Source organism: Corapipo altera, unplaced genomic scaffold (assembly GCF_003945725.1).
Source record: "Corapipo altera isolate COAL_440 unplaced genomic scaffold, ASM394572v1 1, whole genome shotgun sequence".
NCBI classification, from domain to species: Eukaryota; Metazoa; Chordata; class Aves; order Passeriformes; family Pipridae; genus Corapipo; species Corapipo altera.
The window spans coordinates 16,054,823-16,073,433 of NW_020884873.1; the positions used below are offsets into that span (position 1 = coordinate 16,054,823).

The following is an 18,611-nucleotide window of genomic DNA, read 5'->3' on the forward strand; positions in this document are numbered from 1 at the left end:
CCCAGGTCAGACATTGTGTGAGAGGCTCAATCTGCTCAGAGCCATGCTATTAACAATAATTAATAACAGCTAGTAATAGCAATTAATTGCTTATGCTCCAGAGGGGTTAGGGCCCTATCCCGCGGACAGGGCAGGGACCAGGCTCGCTGTGGTGGAATATTCTTGTTCCCTGGAGGTGTTGAATAAGACATCCTGAACATTCAGCATTGAGGGGTGGCCACCAGGGTCCATGGGACCCTTCCCCCCTCCATTCTCCCTCTCCTACCAGAGAATAGTGGGCTTTTTCTCTGCCACCCCTTCCTCACTGGAACAAGGAGCAGCTGAGCCTGCAGGAAAGCTGGGCAGAGAGGAGTTAACTCCAAACCCAACCTCAGAGAAAGGGGAAAAAAAAATCGACAGAGATCTATGGTTCAGCAGCAAGAGCAGAGGGAGGGAAAAAGGGGGAGACAGAGAGAAAGGAAAGGAGTTCCAGAAGGAGAGAGAGCAGAGCTGGTGGCAGGCAGGGGGAGGCAGCGGAGCACCAGGCAGGAGTGACCGGAGTGACCAAGCTGCCTGGACAAACTCTTTGGTAGTCTGCATCCTCCTTGTCACCATCACCTGGGCTGGACCAGAGGTCTCCCCCTCCCCAAGCAAGTGGCAAAGCTCCAGACCCTTCCTTGAAAAGGTGAGTGCTGGCTTCCCAAGCTGAGAGGTGGCCTCAGGCTCCCTGAGAAGAGACACCCTGGTGATCATGCATGCCCAGAGGGAGGCCAGGCCCCTCTGCTCCGTTGAGGAGATCTCATGGGGCCAGATGGATAGTTATCAGCAGGACAGAGGGGACAGAAGAGCCAGAGAGGCAGAGAAAGTCTTTTGGTGTGATACACATAGGAGCTGGGAAAACGAAGTGGCCTGAGCTGAGGCATGGGGGAGCATGGGGTGAAGGAGCTTGCATGACCCAAAACCGAGTTAATTGCATGTCAACAGTAGCTAGATAATGGTGTCTTTCCCTCTCAGTTATTGCTCAGAGAAGGACAATTTGTTCTAGCGATAGCAAACAAGAGGAAGGCTCATTCGGAGATAGGCTGTTGGCACTCCCTGCCTGAGCACAGTGTTACTCAGGGCTGGAGGAAGTTTTGCAGCAAATCACAATACCTTGAGCTGTGGTAATAACACGCTTCTTCACAGTGTTCATCATGTCGTATTTCAGGCAGATCTTCACCAAGCTGCCACCATCCAGCCCATTACCACCTCTCAGTATCATGAAAAGGTGCCCTTAATTGCCTCTTCTCTGCAGAGCATAGCTACTGCACCGGGAGCAAGGAGCAGCCAGTTCCAGAGTGGAGGTGGCCCCAGCTTAAGGAGTTCCCTTGTGATAAGAGTATGTTGGGATGCTGCTGCTGTGGGGTGTGATCCAGGCATCGGGTTCCTGCTGACGGAGGTGGCACAGCCCTGGGCTGAGTGTGCCAGGACCACTCTCAGACCATGGGAGCCCCCTTCCCCATGGCCTCATGGACAAACCCGGTTAAATACTAGCCAGGGTTTAGACTTGCCAAAGCAAGCAATCCCAAGAGGTTTAGCAGCTTTGGGATTGTAGGAGGAATATAGAGGAGGCCAGGTGGTAGGGCAGCGGGGATCCTTCAGGGGATTGGGAGCACAGGAGATGCCGTAGTGGGAATGTGAATTTGGGCAGGAGAAAGGGGCTTCAGTTTTGCTCAAGCCGGGTGTGACCTGACTGATCCCAACAACATTCTTGCCAGCAATATCATGAGGATCTTTGTGTCATCATTTAACCAGCTGGTTGAGATTGGCATCTCTGGAGAAATGTGGTGTCAAAGGCTGGAATCAGGCACTTTAGGGCTTTCTCCCTTTCTTCCCATGCAGGTTCCCACGGTCAGGTGGGGAGATGCCAGAGGGATGGAACATCTCTTCTGACAGCCTGGAGCTTCAAGCAGCAGGGATTCTTGTGCCCATCATCTTCTCCCTCATCTTCCTCGTGGGTACTGTGGGTAATGGGCTGGTGCTGGCTGTGCTGCTGCAGAATGGCCAAGTCAAGTACACCACCACCAACCTCTTCATCCTTAACCTGGCCGTGGCAGACTTGTGCTTCATCATCTGCTGTGTCCCTTTCCAGGCCACCATTTACACCTTGGATGGGTGGCTTTTTGGGGCCTTTGCCTGCAAGGCTGTGCATTTCCTGATCTACCTCACCATGTATGCCAGCAGCTTTACCCTGGCTGCCGTCTCCATTGACAGGTAAGTCTCCCCTTCCCTTTGAGACTCTCAGCTCAGAGACAATGTGTTTGCTGCCCCTGAGCTAAGAGGTGGGAGAAAGGCTGCCCTGTTGAATGTCCTGTAAAAAGCAGGTTGGGTCTCCCCAGGGGCAGAGGCAGCAGAACCAGCTCTCCATGCCCTCACCTTCCACGAAGCCAAGTTCTCAGCTTGATTACTGACCCTCACTTGGGAAGGAGGAGTGTCCACCATGCATAACCAAGACTAGCAAAAGCCCCGGGACAGCAACACACCTCAGAGGAAACAGTAGAGTCTTGCTTCTATCTTTTTCTTCCCTGGTTTGGGAGACACACTGCTTGCCCTTCCTGAGCTAGCACAGCAGAGTGGATGATGGGGATCCCAGCCTCACTGTTGGAATGACCCTGATATAACTGTGAATTCACTGTAACCCTCACTCCCAAGAGCTGGCGGAGGGGAGGGATGGGTGGCTGTGCTGGTAGGGGTGCAGAGATGGCATCCTCATAGGGCAGGAGAAATACCTCATCTCACCCATCTTGTCTTTGGTCTCTCCATCTCCTTCCCCTCCTTGCCAGGTACTTGGCCATTCGCTATCCGCTGAAGTCCCGTGACCTCCGCACCTCCCAAAACGCAGGAGTGGCCATTGCAGCAATCTGGTCACTGTCACTGCTCTTTGCAGGGCCTTACCTCAGTTACTACCAGATAATCAACTACCATGGTGTGCCCATCTGTGTCCCCATCTGGGAGGACCAGCGCCGAAAGGTTCTTGACATCCTCACGTTTGTCTTTGGATACCTCCTACCTGTGACTGTGGTGAGCCTGGCATACATTAGGACCGTCAAGTTCCTGTGGACCTCCGTAGACCCCATAGAAAGAATCTCAGAGTCCCGGAAGGCCAAGCGTAAGGTCACCAAGATGATTGTGGCTGTGGCCATCCTGTTCTGCCTCTGCTGGCTGCCTCACCACCTGGTCATCCTCTGCTTCTGGTTTGGCCACTTCCCCTTCAACCGAGCCACTTACATTTGCCGCCTGGCTTCCCACTGCCTGTCGTACACCAACTCCTGCCTCAACCCCATTGTCTACGCCCTCATCTCCAAGCATTTCCGCAAGCGTTTCAAGCAGGTCTTCACCTGCCTCTTCTTCCAGAACAAGACCAGGAAGAAGAAGAAGAGAGTTGGAAGGAAATTCCATATGGTCAATGTGGACAGAGGTTTCATCAACAGCACCAGAGGTTTCTATGGGGGCAACACTGAGGTGACTCAGGTCCCAGAAGACACCAGGAAGAGGGACCATGAAGATGCCAGTCATGCCAGAGCATGGACTCAGCAGCTTCAAGATGCCATGGTCTCTGTTAAAAAGGGGATACTGGAAGAGGAACATTTGGCAACAGCTTGCCATTCCCTAGACATGACCACTCTAAGAGGAACTCAGGAGTTTCTGACTGTTCACCACAGATAAACAAAGTGAAGAAATATATTTTCCAGATGGTGAGTAGCCACTCCATTCCCAAACAGGCCAAATAATGTGCGGCAGAGGGGAATGGATGCAGCAGAGCCACCAAAAGATCCTGCGGCAATGGTAAACCCATTGCCCCACTCACCTTTGCTCACTGGCCCACAGCATTCACCTAGGAATGTCACAATCCACCTAACCAAATGCAGAATGGAAGGACATGTTAATATGATGTCAAGTGACCTGAGCAGCATTCCTGCAACACATTTTAAGGACTCCATTTCCCAACTTCCTAACTTGCTAATTTTGTGCAACAACTTGAAACTCTGAGAGGGAGGAAATCAAAATGAAAATATCCTGGTAGGAAATCCAGGCTGTTAAGGTCACATCAGAGCATGGGTGGGAAGGGTGGAGTTCACAGGGACCTGAGTCTGAATAGAATAGCTGGCAGCCTCTCTTCCTGAGAGCCCGAAGTGGAGAAACACTGTCCCCTGCCCACATGCCCTTCTTTTCCTATGTGCCAGGGGCAGCCTTCATCCACCTCTGCCCCCTTCCCTTGCCTCTGCATCCAGATCAAAGGGTCTTTGCCAATACTGACTGGTGCACAAGGAAGTCAGCTGTCTGTGCCAACAGCTCAGTGACACAATCTGCACAGCATTGTTCTACCTGATCCACCCCTCTGCTTACTTTCTGTTTGCCTTTCACAAATTCCTGAGGGATTGCTGCCTCCTCTTTGATCTTTGCTTGCTACTTGGAATTTCATCCCTTCCTTCTGGGGCTGAAGGTCCTCTTGGTCTCAGAGCAGTGACGTTATTCAGTGATATTAGCCCCACACACACTGTTTACTCACTTGGCCAGACATTTTTTTTCTATGTGATGATGACGATGGTGAGTGAATTGATGGCTGTCACCAAAGCAAAAGAAAGTAGCCAAGCTGCAAAATGAGCTGTGGAGCCAGGTGACAATCATGGTGAGGCAAAGGAGAAAGAAACAGGCCCATCACACCCATGCACACTTAGCTCAGTCCTTAGTGCTCCTTTCTACATGGTGGAGAAGACTTCCAGGAGAGCACGTGGCCAACACCACTGAGGGGGGTTGGGATATCTTCCAAGACTGGCCACTGTTGTGGGATAGCTGTGGGACCCATGTCCACCTGGGAGAAAAACTTTCCCCTGCTCTGTCCCTGCTGCCCCGAGCAGCTGTGGAGAAACCTTCAGCTGTGGCAGCAGCTCAACGACACCCTGTAGCAGGGCCGGGAATCCTCCCAGCCTGACAGTGGGAAGTGCTGTGGGGATGGCAGGGCGGGAGAAGAAATCAGAAGTTGCTGGAATTTCTCCCCTGCTTGACCTTAATAAACCTGGTAATTGCCTTCTCCTGCCTTGTTTGCTGTGCACAGGGCTCTGCAGTTTGGGTTGGAGGTGGTGTAGGCCACATAAGCCATCTGACCACAGACTCACTAGCATGGCAGCAATTTGTTTATTTGCCTTAGCAGACACTGCAGAAGTGCCCAGAAGCAGCAAAGCTGAGGGTTTTAATATGACTCCAGCACTGCCGGTGTTTAAGAGAGTCATAGGAGGAGACAGAACTAGAGAGAGGGAAAGGGAGGGATGGTGAGAGTACCTGGGGGCAATATAAATGAGAAATATGTGGGGCTGGGTGAGAGCCATCTCCAGAGACAGAAAGTGGTGGTGAGAAGGCAGTGCAAAGTGAGGGGCTACAAGCAGATGGCAAAAGGGTGGACAAGAGGGCATGAAGGAGGTGGGAAGCAATGTGCTGGCAGAGCACTCGTGTTCTGGCAGGAGACTTTTCCGCACACTAGCAGTGTCCTGCTGCTCCAGAGTTGGGATGAGCATCACTTGGCTGTGTTGGGACTCCAGCCCCACAACATCTTTCTCCAGCATTTTTCTGCATCATCAGGCTGCCAGAGAAGCCCATGAAAACAATGTCCAAGCAAGGCCTTTGATCAGTCTAGCACATATGGGAGGGAGGGGGCCAGTGGGATTTGCATTGCTGCAATGCTGTGGTTTGCTGCGGTGCCTGGCTGACCTCACATAGCTCCCATTTTGTCACATGGCCATGACATGAGTCATGAGAGGGGAGGGGAGGACTACGCAGGATACTCAGCTTTCCCAAGTCCTTGTGCTGCAGGTGACTGCAGCCACCCAAGGCCACCCTCCGTTGGATGAGACAGCTTTGCTCTGGGAACGCAAGGTGTGTGATGCCACCTGACTTGCAAGTGTGAGCAAGACAGATCCTGTTTGCCAGCACAGATAGAGCCCCTGAGCCTCAGTCCTGTGACCTGGGAGCTTTTGGTCATGCTGTAGAAGAAAACCAGGAAGAAGCCCTAGAAAGGGTCTAGAGAGGTAAGAAAGGAATATCCATTAGCATCACAGTTTCTGACCTCATGACAAGGGTTTTGCTTTCCTCCAGGTTCATCAGACCCACACCTTATCCACACTGAGATGGTCTTATGTTGGCAGTGAGAGATGAGCTCGCTCGTTCAAACCCACTGAGTTCAAGTTCCCCAGAGCTCCTCAGCCACCTCCTCTACAATCCTGTAGCCATGTCTGAGACCTGCCATCACCACCCACAACATTCACAGTAAACTCAGTGATTGCAACAACCCTCCTTTTCCTTAATTACATACGGAATTTAATTAGTGCTGTATGGATTCTGAGTATGTAACTCTTAACATGAGGCAGATCTTCACCCATAATTTCTTAATAGCAGGTTGAAAGAGGGAAAGCTTGGCAAAAAGTGTTTGGGGAAAGCAGTGGCATTGTGGGACACACAGACTTCCACATTGAAGACAGGAAACAATTACAGGTTGTCATAGCACCAGTAGGTTTCAGAATGAACACCTTTGCCCTGAACAAGGCAGGCCATTCTCTTTCCACAGCAGTTCACTTTCCTACACCCCACTGCCCACAGTAATCATGTTTATGGAGATATCCCTCCCAGCAAAGGCCTATGGGCTGACTTTCCAGGTGTAGACGCAAGGACTGGGTGCTACAGCAGACTCTGTAGCCTGGAAATCTGGAAGGACCACACTCCTCTCTTTCTAGCTAATTAAAACAGCGAGGGAACTCATACTGAGGAGTCCCAGCTGGCAGAGAGGAGAGAGATCATCATTGGGAGCCAATTGCCAGCACGAGGCTGCATCAAATGCTAAGTTGTGGGAAGCTATGCAGTGCCATCGGTGGTGTCCTGAGCCCTGCATGGCCTGCAGAATCTGCTGGTGTCCTCACTTGTCCCCATGCATGGTGCTGGAGGTTGTGTAAAAAGTAAAGGTGTTTTGATCTCAGCAGTGCCCTCCAATGCTGTCAGTGCTGTAGACATTGTGCAGCAGGGCTGGGTGACATCAGGCAGCTTGCAGAGCTGTGATGTGTGTGAGCAGAGCCACAATCCCCCCCTTATTTCTCTTCTCTTTCTATTCCCTACTTCCGTTTGCGTAAATCTTTCCTTATTGCTTTGTCCTGCCTGCTCTTAAATTCCCAGGTGACATGGTATTTCTAACGCTTGCTGAAGCTGTTGTAGACCTTGCTGGAGCTCAGCTCCAAGGACACCCAAGGATACAGCTGAAGAGCTGTGCTGGGAATTAGTTTTCTTTCTCCATTCAAGTGCTTGATGTTGCTTTCTGCACTTCAAGCCTCCCTCGCCTCCTATCCCTGTTTGTGATTTTCCAAGCTCCCTCCATGATGGCTGCCACTCCTCTGCAGTTGATGCTTTTCAGAAACATGTCCAGATTGCCTTACCCACCTTCCCGGGACAGCAAGCTCTACAACCATCCTTTGCACATGATGCCATGGCTGGTGGCCAGCTCACATGGCCTCAAACCCACCTCTGGGCAACACAAATACCTACATCATTTCTATGGGTGAAGACTCACTACACAGCCTAAAGCATTGGAGGGAGAAGGGAACAGGAGTAAGGAAGGGTGATGTGGCACAGCTGGATGCTGCCTGTTCTTGCCCAGATGCGGCTGGGCTGTTTCTCACCTCTGATCCTGCTCCTCCTAGTCCCAGCTTGCAAAGGAAGCAGATCATCTCAGAACTGACTGCTGCACATTTGGGTGAAGCCTAAATAAAACAGGGCAGAGAAGACAAGGAAGACCTTAGGAGAAGGTGCATTTAATGTGACAAGCGGCTGCAAGCCCCGGGCCCCTTCCCTAAGCTCTGCCTGGTGCTAAGCCCTGATTTTGGGGAGCACATGAGCAGGATGGGCAGGCACTGAGTTTCAGTTGGGAAGGCTCTGGAGCCAGGAGGGAATTCCTGTCTGCCCAGTAACAGCGTACATGCTCCAACCGGTTTCTCAGCTCAAAAGCAGAGGTGAAGCAAAGATGTCACATCCTTGATATAGTTAGATTTAATTAAAGCTGAAGGAGCTTCATTGCTGCTTTCCACGCAACCTTCCCTCCAGACTGATTAGCATTCTGCAGTCTCTGCTCCTAGCTTCTTGCCTTAATTAATGACTCCTTGCTTGTATTTTCTTTCCTACTTGTCATCACCCAGGCTGATGAGCTCATCTTTAACCCTGCAGAGGCTGGTTTGCCACATTAGCTGAGTACTGCTGTTCTAAGAGCTGAAACAGAGATGAAATGGGAGAGGTGTGAGCAGGTTGGGGCTTTGCAGCTAGGGGTTGGCACCATCTCCTCTCTGTGGAGCAACTTAGTCCTACCAACTGTGCACTGGTTCTGGTGTCTGGCATCTCCCTGGCATGTGTGACATGAGCCCAACACTGGTGGGAGGTGTCAGACCCAGATGCCAAGAAGCTCATCGTGCTTACACCCCTGCATGCAAATCTGGCAGTCCTGGAGTGGGAATTCTGGTTACTTGCTTTTGGGTTTAGCTGCTGGTTGCTAATCCACAATCAGCCTTAGCAGGCTGACAACTGATTATGTTAATTCTTCCAACAACCACATGCCCTCTTCCCCTCTCAGAGCTTTCAGAAAAAAACCAAAGGAACGCTGTTTGCCATACCTCTTTTATCAGCTTCCTAATCAAAACTCACTGACTCTTCCACCTACTCACCCCCTGAGCCCTCAGCTGCCTAGGGCTGCTCTCCCACGTGGGCCAGGCACACCGCATGAAGAAGGCATTTTTCTGTAAGTACCTTCCTGTGATGAAGGAGAAGAGATCTATCTTGCTCACAGAGTGAGCAGAGTAAGCAGATGAAAGGGTGGGAGGTTTGCCAGAGATGCTTCATGGGATTTGCCAGAGATGCTTCATTGGGCTTCCTTAGCAGCACAGATAATTGCAGTGCTGGATTTGGAGTGTGCTAGAAAGGCAAAGGTGGAGGAAATAAAGGAATTCAGATGTCAGAGATTAATTATTTCAGCCGCTGAAGAGCTGAACAAACTCTTGATGTTCACACACATTACAGTGCGCGCTTCACATTCGCTTGCATGGGTGAGTGGCTGCTTCAGAGAAAGGCCTTTTGCTTAGTAACATCCATGTGGCTTTGCTGAGAGGTTTTGTTCAGGGGTGTTGCTTCTGCTGTGAGTCCTCACTGAGACACAACAGGTTTTCAGTCTTTACTTGCTGGCTTTGGTACCATCTTACAGCACAGCAGCGGCTGTAGAGCCAGGGAGGTTGCTGCTGGGTTCAGTAGCTGGGGATTCAGCACATCCCTGCAGAGCCATGCTCTGAATGAGGAGGGGAAATGGAGGGTATTTGGAAGTCAGGTAGGGGTGAGGGGGAACAAGGCCTAGAGTCAAGTCCCAGTTAATATCATGGCCCTGAGGACAGGGATGCATCATTGCTCAGGAAGGGATCTGGGAAGTGCGTTTGATGGTGTGGTACAAAGAAAATAAAGAGGTTGAACTGATTATAATGGCAAAACAAATAGCAGAGGGAAACCTGTGCTGTTGTTTCTATTCTCCATTGCTGCAGCAAACACTGCAGGGAGATGCAGAAAGCTGCCACAAGCCTCATGGGTTGTGCAGGGAAATCTGTGCATGGAAATCTGTGGCCCAGGGTGCAAGGATGGGGGGAATAGCTGCTGGGAGAAGCTGAAGTCTCTAGGCCAGGAGCAGCAAAAAAAACAGACGGGACCAGTGAACAGCTCTTAGCAGTGTGAAGCCACCGTCTCCTCCTCCCCTGGAACTTCCTCTTTCCTTCTTTCCCTCCCCAGCACCTAACTTGTTCTAGATACAGCTGCTGAGCATGACAGGGTAGTTAAGGCTTTGGCATGACCGGCTGACGCAAAGAAACATAAAACTTTTCTCCACCCAGTGCCAAACACATGATAGGGCTCTCAGCAGCCCAGTGCTTCATTCCCGAGGCAGGAAAGCAGAACTAAGTGTGGTGATTCACAGAATGTGATTCCTACACGATGCAGTTTTTTCCCTACTGAAAACCAGATACCCTTTTGTCTTTCTTACCTGGTGTTACTGTTAAAGCAGCAGCAAAACTTCCTATAACCCTGCTTGTTTTATTATTGATTGTGCTTCCTTGGAGGGAGCAGTGCTGCACAAGAAGCAAGATAATTGCTCCTGGCTGTCTGCAGCACCCCCACCTTTCCCCTGTCAGGAGCTGTTATGAAAAAAACCAGTGCCAGGTGAGACAAAGGCTTGAAGAGCTGTGGACAACATCACGTGTGCCGAGGCTAAAAGCTTCACTCTGAGTCCCAGCTAGATGTATTCCTGCTTTGAGGTAAGCTTCCAAGTGGTGTCTAGTTAGCAGACAACATCAGCAACTAAAATAACTGCAGAGTTAAAGAGCATTTCAGCCACCTGCTCTTTGAGCACCTTAATGGTCTCCTCAGCAACAAGGCTGTTGAGGGCAGAAGCGCTGATAGCTGGGTGTATGTGGACACCAAGACTAGGCTGTGAAGACAGGAAGAAATAGGGTAAGTAAAGACTGGACATGAAAGTCACCTGCTCCTTACACAGGGACCACACTGGAAATTCTCTGCACTGCCCAGATGTCCCTCCCCAGCCCCTCATCCCTTTGCTGCCTCTTCACAGCACAGCCATTTTATCCAGCATGGGGTAAGGCACAAATTCAGCCACTACCTTTCCACCAGCTCCATACTTTCGCAAGAGTGCAGAAGCACTTCTGCTGAGAATCTCTCTCCTCTATTTGTTCGGTTTTCACAGCAAATGCCTAGATTTCAAGTTTGGATTTCTTGGCTGTAGGAGTCAGGATCAGAAAAGGTCAGTCAGCAACCATGTACTTTGATCTGCAAACAGAGCGGTGTTTGAATTCAAACAATTTTGTGTTGTCGCTTCTGATTTCGGTACCAGCTATGACAGTAGCAGTTACAAAGTCCAGTGCTGTTGCATGGGGCCTAGAACATACAGTAAAGAAAGAGAAATGGGCTGCTCTGAAAAAGAGAATTTGGCTGAGGAGTCTTAAAAGGCTGACAGGATTTTATTGAAGTTTAAAATACAAAAAGGTCAGATTGTCTCCCACCTCCTCGGCATCCTTCCCATCCAGCACATCATAACGAAGTACCACTATTCATAGTGACAGCTCCAGCCCAACCAACCACAAGACTGCTGGTCCCAGTCATGTCCTCCAGCACCTCATGGATGAACTCATCTAAAAGCCATGCCTATTTCTGGTATCTCAGCTTTGAACACAGAGGTCCACTTAATCTCTTCCTGGACAAGAGGCAGATATCAGAGAGCATGCTGATCTAAAGGTCTCTGAAGAATGCTCCAAACTGTGGCTGCTGCATGTTTAAGCTGAATCCTAATAAGGCACTCTTCCAAACCAGTGATTCCCAAGCTGTGGAATGGGTATGGCTACCAGCACTACCACGGTGTGGTACACAGGTAGCAACTCAGATTATTATTGGGCATGTTCCTGCTCCCTGCTGCTGTTGGCACCCTATCAATGGGATTTCATGATCCCTGCTCCAAAACAAAGTAATCTAAATCTTCATTACTAACCACAGGGGCAGAAGTGAGAGAGCAGCAAGATCAATTCACTGCATAGCTGCATCACTTCAGACTCCCAGCAGAAGTCATGATTTGTTTCTCACACTGCACTTAAGGCTCTGCATGACAAGCAAGAAACACAGGATTGCTGAGCAGTGGGCTTGGTGCTGCTGAGGCAGACATAAACCCATATCCATCCCACCTCCTGTCACAACTGGACCCCTTGCCTGAGACTGCCAGTAACAGGAAACACAAAAGTCAGTTATGGTGGGGGTTTTTTTGCAAGATGCAGATGTCTACCTAAAACTATATAAAGATTGTCACCCCCCAAACCTTATTCTTGCATCAGGGCAGCTCTGACCTGCTAGCTGTGTACCTGGGTATTTTCTGCAAGTGTTACACTGTAGTATCTAAGCACTAACTTGCAGCAGTGATTTAAAAAATGAGGCCAGTGAAAGTTGTTAGTCTAGTGATGAAAAACTTTGTATTCCATTTGTAACCAGATAGATTCTCTGCTCTCTGACCTCAGGCTCTGGGGAAGGTGAGGATTAAGCCTCAGTGCATGTCTCTCAAAGCAGTATGTTTGCTTTGCTGCTAGCATGCAGAATTAAGCGTGTGTACTTCTCACAGCACAAAGCCTTCTGTTGTCCAAGGCATTCACTTTCTCTCTCAGGCAATTGAGCACTATGGAGGTGGCAAAAAGTGCCCGTTTCAAGCATTTCTGTGATGCTGGCCAGCTGCTGAGTGCACTAGTCAGGGCTGGTGACTGTACATGACATCAGCCACCACCTATATCGAGCTGAAGTACTTAGACGAAGGCAAAATATCTCTGGAAAAGGTATCCTATTCATCACCAGCCCATCTGATAAAAAGTAGAGCAGCTCTTTTACCCCAAAGTCACAGATGTGGCACTCTGTTGTCTCTTGCCTCTGTTGTCCAAACCCTGCTGCCTCCCCATGAGGCAGCTGTGGCAGCACCAACAGGAACAGTCTGAGCACCACTGGAGAGTCAGTCTGGCAGGAAAGGCCGCTGGCAGCAATGTTTATTCAGCAATCTGGGAAGCAAGCTTCAGCTTCCTTTTTTTCTCTCTAAGGCTTCTCCTGCTGCATCAGGAAGATGATTTGGAAGCCCATTACCTGTTCTCCATCTTCTGCATCTGCAGGCTGAGCGATGTGAAGCTGGCCAGGAGGTCTGTAACCTCGTCCACCTGACAGAAGAATACAGCTGGCTGTTAGGCAGGGGAATGCAGCTGTACAGCCACTTGCTACCATAGAATAAACTGTGACACAGCAGGGACTACCCCTGAACTAGGGTTGCCAGTAATGCCCATGCTGAGCTTATGCTAGGACAGGATCCCTCTGGTCCCAACAATCATGTAGAAGGGTTCTTATCCTCATGATCAAACAAGCCCTAATGTAAGGCAATGGGAGTTCTTCCCATCCCTCAGGAAGTCGATGCTTAACCTCCACCCTCTGCGATTTAGCCAGTCCTTAAAATAAAAGCATGTTGCTGCATTACCTAAAACTCAGTGGTATCAGGGCTGTTTCCTCTAAGCTTGTTTCTAAGGGTCAATTCTTTGTAGGAAAAAAAGCAAACAGGCCCTGCAACCTGGTGTGGTTGTGCTGATCCTGGCCTTAAAATGACTGTGCCCTCAGCCCATCTGATGTTCAGCTTCTCTCCTGAGCTGCTAGGCACAGCAATGCTTTCTGCATTTTGAATTCCAGCCTAAAGGAGTACGAGTCATCACGTAACTTGCCCACTTGACCCGACGTGAACAAAAATATTTCCATAACTGTGTCTTTAATATCATCCACAGCTCGTGCAATTGCATTCTCCTACACACAGGAGCCACAACACAAGGTGAGTCACAGTAGCCCAACGACGCCTACCTGCTCCTTTGTGCTTGTCATCTGTAACCTGGAACAGAGGTCATCCAGCTGTTCCTTTTGCTCATGCCTCCCCAGACGGTCCAGGTATTCCCGCAACATCTGGATAATCTGAAACCAAGAGGCGTAAGAGGCAAACATCAGAGAGTTGCACCAAGCTGAGGCGTTTTTACAGGAAAAATTAAATTGCACTTAGATCACCAAGTACACAGCCTTGATGCTGCAGCACATGGCAGAGTACGTGATCCTTAGAGAAGAACAAATGCAAAGCAACTGCACAGCACTAATGGCAGCACAAGAGCCCAGTGAGTCACCAGAGGCATTCATCAGCCACAGACAGACTACTTGTGATCCTTGCGTCTGGTTTAAGAACAGGGAAGAGAGACAGGCCCAGCTGAAGCAGCATAAGGCTTAGCCCCGAAAGCATCAAGCTTCTCTTTATGGCTAGCTAGCTTCCCTCACTGTGAGGAGCAGGGACTTCCCACTCCAGTAAGATCTGCTTGTGCACAGTGGATGAAAATCCTTGTGGCTCCTGTAAGCTCCAGATGTGAGGCCCATGCCCTGTGCATTCGTAACCTCACAAATGCTTTCCTATTCCATGGCTCCACATATCGGAGCAGGGTAGACTGTTCTAGAAATACAGAGTCCCTGCATGTGCACACCATAGCTACAGCCTCATGCTGTGGTCCCTCTCCTGCCACAAGGCATCTGTCTTACATGGTTGTTGAAGAAAAGGAGTGCTGCATACAGCCCGAGAATTAGGATATTCAATCCATCCTTGGCCTACCAGAGCCAAGGGAGGTCCTGCAAAAATTTAGAGTAGAGATTGGGAAAAAGGAAGGTCCCTGAAAATGGAAGGGAAAGTCAAACTCTCCCCACAGTGGTTAAGAACCTACAGACAGGCATTTAAATAAAGGGTGCAGGATGCTGCCAGGGGCTGCACCACCTTACCAGAACATGGCACTGTCTCTTTTACCTGTTTCACTTCCAGGCGTACAGCCTCCAGGCTGTGGGACAGTCCTTCCTGCAGGATGTTCAGCTTCGATTTAGCGAGGTGCAGTGGGGTTCTGCCGGCTCGATCCAAGGCGTCAACTCTGGCCCCTGCAAGATGCACGAGCAAGGACAGAAAGTAAGATTTGTTGTCAAGATCTGGTGTCCCTGGGGAGTATCAACAGGGCAGGCAGGAAAGGGACAGGCTGTAATTGTTATAGAGATGTTACCTCCGCGCAGCAGCATGGTGATGACAGGAACGTGGTTCGTGCAGGCAGCTGGGGAGGGAAAACACAGGACACACAACTCAGAGGTACTAGCAAAAACGAGTTCCTGCTCAAGTGCAGAGCTTGCTGCTTCCCAAAGGGCTTCTTTGCCCTGGGAAAGAGGAACAGCTCAAATGCTAAGATAACCTCACACTCAAGCCTGAGTATTCCCTCTGGAACAGAGCTTGTGCTCCTTGGGGCTGGCAGAGAGAGGGAAATTGATTCTCCCAAACCTTTTTTCTGACCCTAAACTTTGTGAGGAGTGAAGTTAGTGAAATTCAAAAGAGCCCCTTCTAGGTCCTTAAATCTGGGGATGCATACTGTGAGGCACAGGGAAGAGGAAGGTGGAGAGGAAAGGAACAGTAAGGTGGTGTTCACCTCACCTCTCTTCATGCAAAACTCATCTCTGTGGCACTTACCCAAATGTAGGGGGGTGTTGCCCAGCCCATCTCTCTGGTTTGGGTCAGCCCCATGGTCCAGAAGCAGTTGCACTGGAAACAAGGAAACAACCATATCAGTCCCTTCCTTTTGCCCCACAGGTCGAGCCCACACGGGCCACAGGTCCACGTTGCAGCCACCAGGCTGCCTTGTAGGTGCTTCTCTTCAGCTCATCAGCTTCCTTACTGAGACAGGGAACAGGGGGTTGTGCAGCAATGCAGAAGGACCCAGCTCAAAGTGAGGCAGTGCCACTGCCCTTGGGCTCTCTGAGGGGAAGAACGGGGTGGAAGGACACCCTTCCCTCTACATCAGTACAGCCCTAAAACTGGGAGGTCCTGCTCCCCCTCTAACAGGGGGACATGGGAAGCCCTGTGGCCAGAGTTCAGCTGGCAACTTTGACACAAAAGAGCAATCTCTGTCACATGCTGAATCAAACTAAAGAGCATCCTTTGAAATCTCCGCCACAGAGAGGCCGGAAGGCAGAACTCCCCCTCCCCACTCACCGATGTGATCGTTGCCATTGCAGGAGGCGAAGTGCAGGGCGGTCCGGCCTTTGTCGTCCGCAGCACAGGGGTCAGTTCCATCCTCCAAGAGTTGCTGCACTGACAGCACCAAGGAGGAAAAGAAAGCAGATAAGCTGACGGGGCATCTGACCAGAGAGGGGTAATGCTATCTGCTCTTCTGGGGTAGATATATGTGCTGTCAGCTGCCAAGTCAATGGGACACGAACCAGCATCCCGCTCAGCAGAACCAGCTGAGGCAGCACAACCTCCACCCTCTGTTTCAGCCTTTACCACCTTTCACATGTTGCTACAAAAGATAAGCCAACAACTGTAATGGCTAAGGATCCACCTAGCCAAACTTTCAAGCTCCAAGGACAATCTGCAGCAAATGCCTAGAGAAGAGTACAAAAAGATAGGAAGGATGTGGGGCTAACTCTCAGCTTTACTCATCTGTATCTCAGGCACTTCCCAAGCTAGAGTTAGCATCCTGTGCTTACTACCCATCTGTGGGCTTTCCCCATGGATTTGCATGGTCCTTTTCTGTACCTGTGTAAACTTTTCACACCAACATGGACCCATGGTCAAAGTTTCACAGTGTAACTACATCTAGTGAGAAAAGCCATTTTTTTACACCTGTTTTGACTATGCCCCTCCCCAGATCCATCTGAAACTCCTGTTTTTTTGCCACACCTGGTATGGCAAAAGTATGGGAATGGTGGCTACAGTATGGGTAGCAAGCAGGGGAGTGCACCGACTCTACAAGAGCAACACAAAGAGACCAGTAAAGGTTGCAAAGATTAGGTATGTAAAAATAGCACCTATTGCAACAGGGGTAAGAACAACTGTAAGGGTTATTACTGCTGCTGTTTTGAGATCACCCTGACAGAGCAACCCTGACAGGTGCATAAAATAGAGCTCACTACGTAGCTGTTAAAAATGCTGACAGGTTCACTATATTTTGAGATCTTTAGCAGCATATCCTGCAACAGCCAAGACTGTCAAGTACTGGAGACAGAAACCAGATAGCTCAGACCACTGAAAGTCACCGTTCATCTCGGCTTCCAGAGATCGAATTATAGCCACATTTAAATTTCCTCCTGCACACCTCCTGCTTTAAGTGTGGCACAGAACTGAAAGGAACACCTGAAAAGATGGAATTGGCGTTAACAGGGGACGTTTGATACTCCAGAAGAAAGACAAAGAGACTGGAGCGCCCCCAGTGAGAACCATTAATGGGGAACACTTTAGCTAGTCCTCCCCTGAAGCCAGTAGGAATGACATAACCTCTCCCACCCAATGCCACCACAGGAAACAGCAAAGATGTTTACTTGTTGATGAAGAATAAATTAATCATCAGAGTGCAGAAAACACATCAGGATTGTAAATAGGGGACCCTGTCTTTCACATCCAAGATGGATTGAAACCAAGACTTCCATAAAGCCATGTTCTTTCATTCTTGCTCTTGACTCACTGACTGAAGCCCAGCCCTCCTGTACTGACAGAATCCACAGATGAACTTTACCCATTAGTTTGTGAAAGAAGGTGTATTGTGGAGCTGAAGGATGAGGCACACTTGAAACCCACCCCCCGATCTGATGGACTGGGATTTTCTACAAGTCGAACCAGTTTCCAATTCTGTTCACTGACTGGCCTCATAAAAGGCAAGCACAGCTGAGGGGACAGCACAGCCTAAGGAGGGACAATGAAAAGGGGCAGATATTGTTGCTGGACACTTCATATCAAACCCCACCTAATCCACAGTCTAGAAAGGTAAAGAGAGTAACAGATAGGCCATGAGCCTTCTCTGAGTTCACTGTGAGAGGCAGAGTCCATCTCTGGTCCTGGTTCTAATCTACTGGGTCACACTGCCTCATCTTACAGGGCATGGCTTAGATAATCACAGCTTGTCCACCTTAACCAGAACATTACTCTCTTGCTGCTTACAGCTGGGCAAAAGGTACATTTTAAAGTAGCTGGAACAGTGCAGTGCGGATTTAGCTCGAGGCAGTTAGAAAATTAACACTACGAACCAGCTGCAGTGAAAAAGTGAACACTATAACCAGCCCCACTCTGATCAGAGAATGAAACTGGGCTCCAAAAGAGCATTTTCTAGATCTGAAGTATCTAAAGCACCACGTCCACAAACAACCAGCACCCATTTTGTCCTCTCCTAAAATAAGAGTCCTTGACATACTGCCCTCCCAGGAAGAGATCCCAAGTGGGACTGACAGAAGCCTTACCTGTGTCTAAATCATTGCTATTGGCAGCTTCACGCAGCCTTTTCAGAGCTGTGGAGAAAAGAAAGCATTTACTAAGAAGCACAGAAGAAAAAGCTGCGCTTCCCTAGTGGAACATCCCATCCTGGTGCTCGAGCCCAGGTGTGGGGCCAAATCGCGCTGCTGCTCCTGGCTCAGGAGAAGGGGAAGCCGGAGATCAAGCCACCGGGTAAGAACACTCTCCTCGTGTCCTCCGGAAGCTCTCCCACTCCTGACCAGCACCCTCCGCTGGCAGGACCAGGGATGCCTTCCCAAGTCGTCCCCAGAACAGATCCGACCCCCTTCCCATGCAGAGCCGGCCGAAGGCAGAGCTGTCCCGGGGCGGGACAGCGGTTCCCCACCGCCCCCCGCTCACCGTGGGCCTCCTTGCCCGTGGGCCCCAGCCGGCGGTGCAGGCGGGCGGCCCTGCGCAGGCGGCGGGCCGGGATCTTGCCCGCCGGCTCCTCCCGCTGCCACAGGACGTGCAGGTACCCGAGGGGCGCGCCCGCCGCCGGCCCCAGCGGCAACCCGGGCTCCAGCAGCGGCAGCCCGACCAGCGGCTGCGGCTCCGGCTGCGGCTCCGATCCCGACTCCGACTTCGACTCCGGCTCCGGCTCCGGCCCCGCGCCGGGTGCCGCGTCGGCCCCGCCGCCACCCTCCATCCCCTCACGGGCCGGGCCGGGGGAGAGGGGCGGGGCGTCACCAGAGCA

At 50.5% G+C, this 18,611-nt stretch overlaps 2 protein-coding genes and 1 long non-coding RNA gene across 4 annotated transcripts; 1 reads left to right on the forward strand and 2 right to left on the reverse strand.

Annotated features, from left to right (window-relative positions):
• Positions 1 to 20: 20 nt before the first annotated feature.
• On the forward strand, positions 21 to 3,746 carry GALR3 (galanin receptor 3). Of its 2 annotated transcripts, none has more exons than XM_027655757.1 (3): positions 21 to 664; positions 2,111 to 2,232; positions 2,802 to 3,746. In XM_027655757.1, exons 1-3 carry the CDS (start codon positions 230 to 232, stop codon positions 3,682 to 3,684), a joined length of 1,440 nt encoding a protein of 479 aa, XP_027511558.1. In that variant the 5' UTR covers positions 21 to 229; the 3' UTR covers positions 3,685 to 3,746. The 2 variants fall into 2 exon arrangements, with proteins under 2 accessions (XP_027511558.1, XP_027511567.1); XM_027655766.1 differs by having other exon boundaries at positions 602 to 664; positions 1,861 to 2,232.
• Positions 3,747 to 7,873: 4,127 nt separating this feature from the next.
• LOC113953090 lies at positions 7,874 to 11,762 on the reverse strand. Its single transcript, XR_003529736.1, has 3 exons — positions 10,713 to 11,762; positions 8,709 to 8,955; positions 7,874 to 8,259 (listed from the first exon to the last, which is right to left on the reverse strand). It is a non-coding gene; the product is annotated as an uncharacterized LOC113953090 (long non-coding RNA).
• A 189-nt stretch (positions 11,763 to 11,951) lies between these two features.
• ANKRD54 (ankyrin repeat domain 54) lies at positions 11,952 to 18,566 on the reverse strand. The gene is made up of 8 exons (XM_027655777.1): positions 18,278 to 18,566; positions 17,887 to 17,934; positions 15,647 to 15,745; positions 15,125 to 15,196; positions 14,670 to 14,717; positions 14,426 to 14,550; positions 13,453 to 13,560; positions 11,952 to 12,770 (listed from the first exon to the last, which is right to left on the reverse strand). The coding sequence occupies exons 1-8, from the start codon at positions 18,561 to 18,563 to the stop codon at positions 12,696 to 12,698; spliced, it is 861 nt and encodes a 286-aa protein (XP_027511578.1). The 5' UTR covers positions 18,564 to 18,566; the 3' UTR covers positions 11,952 to 12,695.
• Positions 18,567 to 18,611: the final 45 nt, after the last annotated feature.